Raw genomic sequence first — 13,151 nt, forward strand, 5'->3', positions numbered from 1 at the left:
TTCAGAGACCAGATGTGAGTCATATCAGCAAAAAAAACCCTATTATACTGCCTTTCTTGCTGGTGGGGAGGTAGCAACAGGCCTCAATGGCAAATGCCTCCAGATGCAGGCAAATCCTCCTTCCAAGGGGATTTTAGTACCTGCAGTTTGATTTCACCTTCTTAAAAGGCAGCTCTGTCTATGCAAGTTTGGAAAAGGAGCCAAATTCTTAATTCTTACAAGGATTCATTTCTTCTTGGGCAAACATTGCCTCTGATCAGTTTGGTGCAACTTCTACTGGAGTGAATTCCAGTGTCAGGGAGGAGGCAGCTCAGCAGCACCTCTCCTCCATCACTGCCTTTAACCACCACCTTCCTCCTGCCAGGGTAAGGCAGGGTCAGAGGGAACCAAAGGGCAGCAGACCTCTCTCTGCACCTTTCTGCCTGTCAAGACACCCTGCAGCCAATAAATACACCGGAAGAAATGAGCCAAAAGCTTCCCAGTCTAGTTTATTCCCCTAAATTTTCACTGTCCCAACCCTGTGACATCTCAGACCTTGGCAGAGACAAGTCACACCTACTTTTGCTAGTTGAAAAAGCTCAGTCTTGGTCACAAGAAGCAAAGCTCACACGTCGTATCAACGTATTTTTAATACAAACATGTCTAAGATCCACCAGTAGATAAGGACCCCCAAAACACCCTGGGAAAAAGGAAGATGTCAGGAAGCTGGTGGAAAACACCTTTTGCTTCACCATGCCTTTGGTAGCTGCTACGGTGCACGTAAAACAAACCCACATGTGTTTGAATTGCACTTACTTGTCTCTTCAAAAGCATTAAAGAAGAAAGATAACATCAAACGGTAAATGTATAACCCAAAGGCAAGACACTGAGATGGGCTGATGAGAAGCTGATGATGAGTTTTGTTGTATTAGTCAGCAGGAGCAATGGTATTTTCTACAAACCTGCATCAGTGTCAAAGCACACCCACGATTTACAGCAAAGCCAGCAAGATTTGTTTGTTAGGAAGGGGATAGAGTGAACGGAAGGTCTATCACTGTGTTCGCTCAACCACGGGTGCATAGGAGTTTGCTGGGTGCCTCATTTTTACCATATCTCTAGCGTAAAGCTCCAGCTCGAGGTCAGAGAGCACAGGCATAACCAGAGCTCTTATAAGTTTCCCAAGGATGCTTAATGGAGAGTTTTCCAATTTGGTCTCATTTGGGCCCCATTTCCAGAAGTTTCTTTTGTAATCCTTCTCAAGCTTTCATTTGAAGAGTATAGTCATGGTGGGCCCCCATTCTCCTATTGAACCATAAGTGCAAACACTGGTGGAACATCAAAGCCATCAGCCCAGTACATAATAAACATAGAGGACAAAAATACAAGTGAGAACAAGACAAACCATCAAATGAGGGCAGACAGGAGAAGAGGGAAAATAGTTAAGGAATAAACAAAGGTAAACAGTTAAGGGGATGGGAGAAAAATGAAGGAAGGGAGGAAAAAATCACAGTCAATGTTCAAAACAGTACAGAGTTGCTCACAATCAAATCACAAGCATTATATGGCAATGTCGCACACCTTCCAGTCCTTCCACTGTATGTTGGTCTGGAGGCTTTCCACAATGATGGGAATGATTTTTGGGAAAAACAAGGGGGGAAGTGAAGGCATCAGGAGAAGGGGAAAGAGGGAGGTTTATAAATATAGAGATAGGAATCCATGTACTGAATATTGTAACAGAGAGCAACTCACGGTGAATTTACGCTGGAGACTGACGAGCTGCGAGATACAGTACCTCGAGTTTGCTTTACAAAACTGCACATGCAAAAACAAAACAAACAAAGAAAACAAAAAGTGAGAAAACAAAAAGAAAAAGAAATAAAAATAAAGAAGAGCAGAGAAACCATAAAAGACATTGGGAGGAGACTCATACAGGCTGTGTCCTATCGAACTCAGACTGCAGCGTGTGCATCTTGGTAGGAAACCAAGCAAGCTTCAGAAAGTGTGGAAGCCACAGACACATCACCTTTTAGTTAACAAGAAAACAACCAAAGAATCAAAAACAGAACCAAAAGGGGGGAAAAAATTAAAAGGTGAACCAAAAGCCACACAATGATATTAGGACTTTACACCTCCATGTGCTATACTCACACAATCCACGTCCTCCGTAGAAGTCATCTTTAGGACCTCAGGGTAGAGGTCTTTGTAGAAACAGGTGGTGGTTGCTATTACAGCTATGCTGCAAATCATTATTTCCAAGTGGGAGCAGGATGCTAATTCCCACTCTGGCTCTGTGACACAAGCAAGAAGCCTTAGCACAGAGAAAAGCATGGGCTGGAGGGAGGAACCTGGGGCACGTCCAGAGAATCCAGATCCACCTGAGCCCCAGCAGCTGGAGACAGGTTGCTTCTCCTTGGTCTCTTCCCTGGATTTGCTCTTCATAGGCACCTACCTCTCACAGGCATGGGGATGTGCCTGAACTCAGACTGTCCAAATCCAGCTCACTGTGCCTAATCCCCATAGATGTGCTGCAGCTTAAGCAGGGCCTGGCACATAGAATCACAGAATGGTTGAAAGGAGCTTGTTTCAGTTCACAAGAAATTCTGTAGATTCTCCTCCATCCAGTGTTTGTACAAACACCCTTACACGTGGAGGGTTCTAAATACAGAAATCACTGAACTGCACTGAAAAAGACTTTGTTTTTCCTTTGGCAGGGAATCTACTGAAAAACAGGATTCTAAATATCTTGATAGATCTTGGCTTGAGGTGCTGATTTTTACATTGTTATAAGAAATATTCTTTATAAATCTACATCATGCAGAGAACCTGCCTCAAGGCTGGAAATAAAATCTCTTCACCTCCTGAATTTGCCTTTTCTCTTCCAGTATTTTTCCTCCTGCTTCCATGAGGGTTTTAATCTGTTCATGACCAATACTAGCAAACCAGAAGGTTATTATAAAGTCTAATGTTCTTTGGATATCTTATAAGTAGTTTTAAATATGCATTTACTTAAAATCCATGAATTATTCTGAACAGAAATATTGGCCTAGGTGAAGGCTATAATACAACAATCTGAAAGTCAAGAAACCTGGAATGAATATAAAAGAAATTATGAAAGGCATCATAAAAGTTTTGCTTGGAACAATCTGCTGAACAGTCAAGTAAAGTATTTTGTCTAAACTTTACTATTTCTACATTTGCCAATGAAATGGAAACAGGACTCAAAATGGGGTTGGCACATCCTGCTTGCTTGCCAAGAAAATTATTGTTTCCAGGTTGCTCCAGCTGGGGATCCCTTTACTCTCTGGCTGGATGTTGAGCCCCCAGGTTATCAGCTAAACCCTGCAGAGAGCAAACCCTTGACTGCACGAATGTGTCAAGAGTAGGTAAGAAATGACTTGGACAAAACAGGTGTAAAACTCATGATGGAGGAGAATGTACTGGGCTGCCCTAATTTACCTGCAGGTCAGCACCAACACTTTGCAATACCTGTGGAAATTTGGCTTTGAGTTGCTGAAAGCAGGATCTCAGTATCTCTTGGCAGGAGGCTTGAATGAACCTTTGCATCTATAGCTGCCTTGTTTGGTGCAGTGCAGGATGAAGGCCATGCTCAGATCCTGCCAAGTATCCTTGTAACCTGGCCAGCCTACATTATGCAAGTCCTGCAGCACTCCAGGTTCACTCCTCTGCTCCCACTGCTGGAATGTGCTCTTTTGAAACCATAAATTGACTAGATTTCTGCTGGAACTGCAGGGTGTAAAGCCACAAAGCACAGACAGCCTCCTTTTCCAAATCAAAATGACACAAGTACTTGAGCTTTGCTCAGTGCTACTTACCATCCATGAGAGACAGAGTACAAGAGAGTGTCATTAGGTGTAGCTGAGTCACCGTTACACTGACAGCAAGGGCAAAAAGGTAAACTAACAGGAGGATTCACAGTACCTCACACAACAACACACTTTGGGGGGGAAAGAAAGGGAAGAAATCACAAGACAGCAAGAGAAAAGGAACACCTCTCCTAGTCTACACATCACCCAGCACAGGATGTTTTAAGGGCTATGTGTTCAGGCACACTCCTTGCTGAGTCCTGTTTGATACCGACAGCCCAACAGGGATTTGGAAACAGACCACAGTATTCCCAAGACAGAAGGAAAATATGGAACCTCTGAGATGGAGAATGTCCTGGAGAAACAGAGCGACTATCCCCTCTCCCCTGCCCCTTTATCCCCAGACCTGTACAAAAGGGACAGACAACTCTGAGAGGTCACTGTGAAACGATGTGCCACCTTAGCTGCTCTTGGCACTTCGCTAGTGAGTAATCAACTTGCTCGCATTAACGGGTAGTATCTACCTGTGGGTGTGCAACTAAAATGTAAACTGCTTTGAATAACCACGTGAGAGACCAGCAGAAACCAGTCAGAGCCTGGAGAGAGGAAAAGGTCTTTAGAGATTGAAAGGTTTTCCTGGGAAGCACTGGTAACTTTGGAAAACAGTAGTGGGCAATCCTGTAGAACACATTAAAGTCTAGTGCCCACAGTGCACAAACTGTCTCTGCCACTGCCAACAAAGCTTCTTCCACCACATCTGGGAAGTTCTCCTCCCATCCAGAGCTCACACCCTACACCCATACTTAAATACTTTCATTGGGTCTAGCTACAACTGTAACCCATTACCACATGGAATTAAAAAGGAACCCATAAGAAACAAACCAGTTTCACTCAGCGTGACTTTGGGAAAATGACCTACAAATGGTTCCTACAAGTTTAGCAGTTGTTAGCTGTTGTGATTGTCGTTTTAAGGCTTTTCCCAAGAAAATCTGAAGAGGCCATTGGAAAATACATGGACTCTGGGTACCAGGAGAGCTGCAGCCCATGTCCTCCCCAGCAGGTCTGCTGGCCCATGCTGGGCTGGGTGTACTTATAGCAGCCCCTTTTGTACGTGCCATTGGTGCATCTCTGGCTGGAATAGAAAAGGTGGACGGGGAACCCAAACATGCGGAGTTCAGGCTTTGGGTTAGGCAAATACAGAAAGACCATGCTTATATTGAGGTCTTTGTATGACCATGGAAATGAGCCTGATGGCTCTCCCTTCCACCAGCACCTTTTCATTGGCATTGCAAAGTGGTTTGCACATCCATTGTCTGTGTAGTTGGCCCCCTTTTCCCCCCTCCTCCATTCTGGCCACCAAGGAAGCTGCATCAATGGCTTTCTCTAAGGACCCATCCATCTGCAGTTGCCAAGTTCAGGAGGCTGAGGAGGTTTAAATGCTGTATGGAACACAAGGTCTTGAAGACAATGCTGGGCAAACTGAACAAACCCAGAAACTCACCTCCAGAAACAACAAAGCAAGGAAAATGCTAAGCAGAAAACAAAACAAATCACAAAAATAAGAATGAAACAATGGGCTCAAATTAAAATGTAAGAACACACATTAAACAGATACTCTGGTTTAAATCAAACATTACAACAAGGACAAAAACAACGTACCAACCTAGGTTTTAATCCTGAAAAACAAAACAAAAAGGCCCAAGGATAGAGTTCACCAGGTGAAAAAACAAATTGCAGTCAGACAAATCTGTTCATGTTGAGTCCCTTTGAAGAAGCAGAAGACAAACAATAGAAATCCTGGCAGATTGATGAAGTCAGAGCTACAAACCAAGTGCAGATAGAACACTGTACTAAAGCACTTGGACTCAGTTGCAAGATAGATGATATCTCAATGCCACTGTAATAATGAGTATATTATTAAAACAGATCCCTATGACACCATAGAGCTTCACCATCTATCAACCACAAGACAATTCGTGGCTCAGGCAGCAGCCTATTGCAGGTGAAGGTTCCTCTTCAGACCCTCCAAGCAGGCTGACATGCTAAATAAGCAACCAGTTTCTTATGCCTAGGATATGACATTTTGCAACTAATGCAATCAACTGAACATTTCCTGGAGGTCAGTTATGAAGAGAGGCTTGAATGGCAAAGGAGAGCAGAAGAACTGGTGGAGATAAATTGCAGGCACAGGAGCATACAAACAGTGGGTGAAAAATGCAGTTGCACACGAAAAATGCTAAAGGTGTAGGAAGCAGATACAACACTACAGAGTATGGAATGGCCTGGAAGGAGGCTTAGGGGAAAATACAGACTCTCAGTCCTTGATGTAGGACTGACAAGGGAAAGAAGCAAAACAGCAAGCACAGCACCTCATCAGTGAGAAGACAGAACGACCGATAAGACTTTCCACAGACTCAGCCCCAGGACAGCTTTATCACCTCTGTGGGAGGACAAGCACACCAGGAACATGAACATCATGACTAAGGAAGTGCAAGTCATGGTGCCCTCTGCTAACACCCGAGAGACCTGCTTTGATTGATGCAGGTAGAGAAAATACTGATGCTTTCAGACCATCGATCCATGCTGTTGATGCCTGTTGTTACAGAAATTCATTTTCATATGTTATGAAAATAAGATCAAGTTATAAAACAAAAAAAATGATTTCCTAGGAGAAAATAAAAATATAAACTGATAGGGTAGACCCATCTTTGCAGCACATCTTTGGTAGCTCAGTCCCAGATTTCCCAGCCCCTGCTCATCACCCACTGTGGGGTGCCCAAGTTCTACATATGTTTGCATTTTGTGGTTGTATTTCCACACACCAAAAATCCTGTTGAAAGTGTGCCCAGCACTTTTTCCTTCTTGGCACGTCCAGCTCTGAATTGCATCAGAGGCTTGACCTACAAATCTTGCCATCAACATGGCATTTACTCCATCTTCAGGACCACTGTGCAGCTCAAGAGCATAAGAAATGAAGAAACAGGGTACATTATCTGACAATCATGGGTCCCATCATCAACCCTGTTCTTCTGGACCTAAGGGATAGGTCCTGCAAGCCTGAAAGCTGTAGCTGCTAAGACCCTTTGAAGTTCACTGTGGATGTATTTATGTATTAAGCAAATTGCTTTGGCATGCATTCATTAAATAGCTTTTGTATCATAGAATCATAGAATAGTTAGGGTTGGAAAGCACCTTAAGATCATCTAGTTCCAACCTCCCTGCCTTGAGCATGAGCCAGCAAATCCATCCATACACCTATTCCTGCCTCACAGAACACCTAACTTCTCTCTTGCCTTCTCCTCTATGTCATCATCCATTTGGTCATCAACATATAGACCTTAACACATTTGTTTTCCAGACTAAAGCCCTGCAAGCTTTGGGAGTGGATTTGGAAGCACCCCACTGGCACTAAGGCAGAGAAAAGGAAAAGTCACACGGTGGCTGTTAGATGATGGTTCCCATAGACCATGCACGATGCTGCCATGGTTAGTAGATGTGAAAGCAACCAACTGCACTTTCAGATGTGCTCACTTGTAAAGCCTAATTACCTGCCTGTACAGATGTGGCAGGTAGGTGTCTGGGCAGATACAATTTGAGGCAAAATAAGCAGAAATCCACAATTTTGTACTCACTTTTGATTGTGGTCACAAACCTGGCCCTGTGATATTGAAAACCAGGTGAAAGCCTGGTGAAAAATCATGGAATAAGGTTATTTTAAAGCAACTAAACATGTGGTGTAAAATCATAGCTCCATTTTCTGCTTACAAGAAATCTTCACATGCTTTTGATTAATAAAGGAAGAAAATAAGCATCATCATCTTGCATTTTAAAATAACAGTACCAGGAAATCCATCAAAGAACAAGAGCAAATATCCTCATTTGACTTCTTTTCAAGACTAGACAGGAAATCATTGTAAAAAAAGGATCATATTTAAACCCAACAAACAGAAACAGAATAAATAGAAGCTGATTAAAGCAGTAATGACAAAATAAAGTGGTAAGAGGAATAAAATAGCCAAATCAATAATATTCTTCTCCTTCACATACAATGAACTGGCTTCATTTGGCCTATTGTCTTTGACAAAGGGAATTAAACAGCCAGTAACAAGAATCTCAAGAGATTTACCCTGATGGAATAAACAGGGATCTTGCTGCATTTCAGATACTTTGCAATAAAATTGAACAGGAAATGTCTTTTTCTATGCTTGAGCTTCTCCAGCCTTTGGAGGTCTCCCCTGCAAAAGGGACCTAGAAAACTTCAGCAGCTCTCAGTAAAATCTGAGGCAGGACCTGATTTTTTGGACACTGGTTGTCCTGATGCTAAAATTCCAGAAGAATTGAATGAACCTTTAAAAAGAACATAGCTCCCAGTAAATCCATGCAAGGCAGGCATGTATCAAACACAGGCCCGTAATTCCACACAGGCAGAACTCTACACTGATCTCAGCAACATCTGGGACAAGCTTTTCCACTACATAGAATTTTTTTCATGTCAGTTTAGATCCATATATATGAAAAAGTGGTCCCCGAGTCAATATTTTTTAAGGATTCTGGTATTACAGATTCTGTGCTCATGTCCACATCCATGTAGAAAAGCCTGAGTCTGAAAATGCAAATTAATGTTTTTTGCTACAAACCAGTGGCTGTTCACATAAGTGATTTTATTCAACCCAGCTCTCTTTCAAACAGCAAAAAGAGCATTCAAGCATATTTTTCAGTCTGATATTCAGGAGGATGCCTTAACACTTGAATTCTCACAGGAGAGATCATTGAAAAATAGTTATTATGTGCAACATACCTCTCGTAATTACAAATCCAAAGTGAATGGATTTGCTAATATTTCACCTGGTGAAATCTATCCTAGGACAGCTTAAAAAAGTTGTCTAAAAATGCCCTGTTATTTATAACAGAGCAACAGATAAGGCATTACAAAGAAAACCAAACTTAAATAAATATTGAATTAAATTCATGATTAAACTACCAGCTCTGAAATATTCGATCCACATAAAGCCCTGTCAGTAACAGAGATATAAAAGAGCTCACAGAAGACTATGGGATGCTGCAGTTGAGCAGACACATACTGACACTGAAAAACAGAAATCAAACAATAAAGTTCCCAAATATCAAAGTCATGCTTACGCAGCTATGGAGATGTTGGCTGCAGACATGGGGCTGACTTCTGCCACCTCCTTGGCCTTTTGGAGGGCGAGCTTTTGATTGGTGGCTTCCTCCATCTCCTCCTCATCCTGGTGCAGAAAACCAAGAGAAATCAGAGTGTGCATCATGTAAGGACAGTGACCAGAGCTCCCCAAGGCATGAGTCATATGTGAACATCACATGCTGTGAGAACAGTGAAAACTCATTAACATAAGGCATAATTCCACAACTTCTTGCAGACACCCCTAGGTAGGGTGTTGGTGCCGGCAACAGCAGGTTGAGATGAGAAATGCAAGGTTTGGTTAAGCGCTCAGTGCATTTTTATCAAGATTACATCTTCCTTGCAAAGCTTCTTACCTCTCTTGGGTCTCCTCTTAACACTGGAGAAGGATACTGTGGCAGAGCAGGGAGAGACCTGACTATAAGTGTGACATTTCTGGGGTGAGGTGAGCCCCATCATTCTAAAGCCTAAGTCCCCATCACTCTAAAGCCTAAGCCCTATTAAATGCATGAGACAGACTTCTAAATCCTTCATGACTTCTTCCCAGTGTGACTTTTCTGAACTAGTAAGTGCAATAAACAACAGACTTGACTGGTCCTGCTCACACCAGCTTTACTTCCATATTTCCACTCATTTCAGTTGAATCACTGAAGACTTACAGGGTGGCAGCAGAAAGGAGGAGCCATATTAAAGCATAGTCTGTAGACTCAAGCACTATAACTGTCAGAAAGATGGTTATAATCATGCTTTCTCCATACACCCCAGATCACATGGATTTTTAACCTTTGTTGGCACTGCAAGTTCCCGCGGAGTGTAACTGTGATTTATTTCCTCCTACCCATTGTAATGGCAAGAGAAACACTGATCAAATTCAGAATACAGGGTCTCAAGCAATGAGATGCGGGCAAAAAGCAAAGAAACAACCTGGTTCATCTTCAATGGTGGTGTAGGTTAAACTTCCTTTACACTTTCGAGGCAGTGCAATGAGTAAAATCATGGCAGGATAAACACAGACCCTCTGATGGCAACGGCAGCATCACACATACTCAGGGAATAACCACAGATCACAACCAGAGCAGTCACAGGCTCTGTTGTTGAATTTTATGAAATGCCATAAATCTACCTCTGCTCTTCAGTGATAATGCTGTGGAAGAGTTATGCTTAAAATAATGAGAGCAGACAGTGAGACATCTAGCTCTGAAACAGGAAATCATCCAGATTTATCTATCCTGAATACCATATGCATAAACAATTCCTTGCTCTGACTTTGGTGTTACTTGCTCAAACGGAACTAGTTTTGAAACTCTTTTTCTTTTCTCTTTTACAAGAAAAAAGAAATGATGGAAAATGAATCAAAAACCATTTGCTACTATAAAATTCCTGGGTTTTTTTTTTTTCCTTTCCAAGTATCAGTGAGTCCAAAACAAGTAAATTCCTACTGTAGTGAATGAAGAACCTGAGGCAGGCCATTAAAAAAACCCCTGCTGAATAATTATACAAAGTCGATCTTTCTCTACTGGCAACTTCCAGTAAATTTGTCAATGGTTTGGAAGCTTGTTGTAAATCAAGGTTGCCCTGGTTTAACCCCAGCCAGCAGCTGAGTCCCACACAGCCTCTTGCTCACTCCCTGCTGGTGGGATGGTGTAGAGAATCAGAGTGAGAAAACTCACGGGTTGAGATAAAGACAGTTTAACAGGTAAAGCAAAAACCACAAGCAAAGAAAATCAAGGAATTCATTCACCACTTCCCATGGTCAAGCAGGAGTTCAGCTTTCTCCAGGACAGCAGGGCTACATAACGCATAACAGTGACTTGGGAAGACAAATGCTATCACTCCAACATCCCACCCTTCCCCAGCTTTATATGCTGAGTATGATGCCGCATGGTCTGGGATAGCCCTTGGGCCAGTCGGGATCAATGTCCCAGCTGTATCCCCTGCAACTCTGTGTACACCCCCAGCTTGCCCCACATAAGGAGCAGGAAAGGTCTTGATTCTGTGTAGGCACTGCTCAGCAGTAACTGAAACGTCCCTGTGTGATCAATACTGCAGTACAAATCCAAAACAACACCCCACACTAGCTTCTGTAAAGAAAATTAACTCTATCCCAGCCAAAGGGTATCTGCAGAACACGAAGCCTTTGAAGAAGCAAACCTGCAATAAGAAGGCTTTTCAGACTTTCCTTTCATTCCATAGGTATGTTCAAGTTGTTTCCTCTCTTGAGGACCCTCTAGCAGTGTTAAAATTGCATACATTCAAAGGCTTTTGATTTTTCCTTCTCTGAACCTAAAACACCAGGTGCAGTTTTATCCATCTCTTTAGAATCTGTAGCTTCTACTCCATTCATCCTGGTTCATCAATAATTCTGCTGGATTCCATATCTTGAAGCAACAGCAGAAAATATCTGCTGTCATTACAAATGCAGCCATCCCTAACTCAGAACAAGCACACTCTTTAGCAGATGACTGCTTAATAACATTTCTGTAGCTCCTTTTGTCCAGAGATTGCAGATCACTACAAAAGTTAATTAACTTTTTGCCTAATACTTACACTGCCAGGTCTCACTGGGGCACAAGCTCATCTTATTCTGCTTGGAACATACAGCAGTGTGATAGTGCATGACTGAAGCCAGGTCTGTGCAGTGATGGCAACATCCATCCATCCTACCAACAGCCAATTGTCACCATCCTCATAGAGGGTCAAGTGCATACAAAGGCCCTGCCTATAAGGACATCTCTCTTTCATGTTTGCTTTCTGATTTTTAGAGCTCTAAATCTCCATTTCAATCACACAGTTTATCACATGGTAAAACTCACTTTCAGTGCTACCCATAATGATGCACATAATGTTTTTTATCAAGTTCACCCAATTAAAGACACCTCTCCACTGGGGAGGAGGAGGAGGGCTCTTCACATCTGTAAGACTCCAGGGTTTGCTGCTCACTTCAGTCCACTATTTCTGGGGATTTCTCAACTGTATAATATATTTTTATGTAAAATTCACACATCATTCCCACCCCACATTGCATAGGTTTATACCGCTTCCCCAGGGATTGCTGGAAGTGCACAGAGATCAGAAAGAACACTTAGGATATTGAGGAAAATAAAGGGTCACTTGTGGTGACTTTACATGCCAGTGTAAGAAGGATGAAGGACTGCTGTGTGTCACTGGAGATGATGTGGGAATGTCAGCAGAGTTGAAGTTAAAGTTGGCAGAGTTTAAGTTAATGCTAAGCGAGAGCGCCAGTACAGAAAGAGCAGGAGAGAGACCTGGGGAGGGAGAGGAGGAGGATGGAAATCAGATTATTTAGATACCAAAAGCAAAGAAGGTGATTCTTTTTTTCCCCAAAATGAGTCATTCCAGTGTCTGTTACAAAACTTACAAGTACTTTGGATGATCAAGCTTAAGTTAAATATAGATACAACTCTGATAACTTCTGTTACCGGTCACAAAGCCCAGCTAAGGCTACTGAGAAATGTTCAAGTGCCACGAAAAAAGAAGTCCAAATTAACATCCAGAACTGGAAATGTTCGTTGGAATGTTTCAGTCCTGGTGTTTAGCAGGAAACCTTTCTGTCTTTCCAAAACAGAGGCAGTTGCAAATTGCTTATGGTTTCCCCACATTATACGCAGCACTGATCTCAATTAGTTTTACACATAAATGTCAAGAAAGTCTCCTGAGATCAACTGACTCCTGAGTAACTTAATTATATCTCCAGGCCAATTTTGGGTTTGCATGATCACATTTACTTAGCAAGAAAGCCCTCATTCTCCAGGTATGCCATATAATTTAATTACTTTTATCTTTTCCCTCTTCTTTTGAAAGCCCTTGTGATTTGGGGGCATCAGAAATAAAATTAAAGCCAAAATAAATGTTTTCTCAAGAAGCTTTATGATTTGGCAATGCTGCGGAATCCATCAATATCCATCAATATTTAATTATACTTTATAAACATCAACAAAGGCAGGTTTCTAACTGTCCCAGTCAGCTCCTGAAATATTCACCAGAAAGCACTTAAAGGATTAAGAAAGAAGTAGGATGAGCTTCATTATCCAAGAACAGTGCAGGCCCCAGTTCTCTCTCTCAACACATGCAAGGGATGCCCTTAGATCTCCAGAACAGGCTGGGAGGATGCTGTTTCCAGGCTGGAGGTTTCTGGAGGCTTTAGAAAGAAGAGGAAGAGCTGAGGAGCA

At 42.3% G+C, this 13,151-nt stretch overlaps 1 protein-coding gene across 1 annotated transcript in view; it reads right to left on the reverse strand.

Moving 5' to 3' along the window:
• Positions 1-13,151, reverse strand: part of LOC104406789 (voltage-dependent N-type calcium channel subunit alpha-1B-like) — a gene marked incomplete at its 5' end in the record, with an annotated part of 286,797 nt that overhangs the window by 82,776 nt on the left and 190,870 nt on the right. Inside the window, 1 exon segment of the mRNA XM_010015879.1 lies at positions 8,943-9,049. Coding sequence (XP_010014181.1) covers positions 8,943-9,049 — 107 coding nt within the window.

Source organism: Nestor notabilis, unplaced genomic scaffold, assembly GCF_000696875.1.
Source record: "Nestor notabilis isolate BGI_N333 unplaced genomic scaffold, ASM69687v1 scaffold5096, whole genome shotgun sequence".
Lineage (NCBI taxonomy): Eukaryota > Metazoa > Chordata > Aves > Psittaciformes > Psittacidae > Nestor > Nestor notabilis.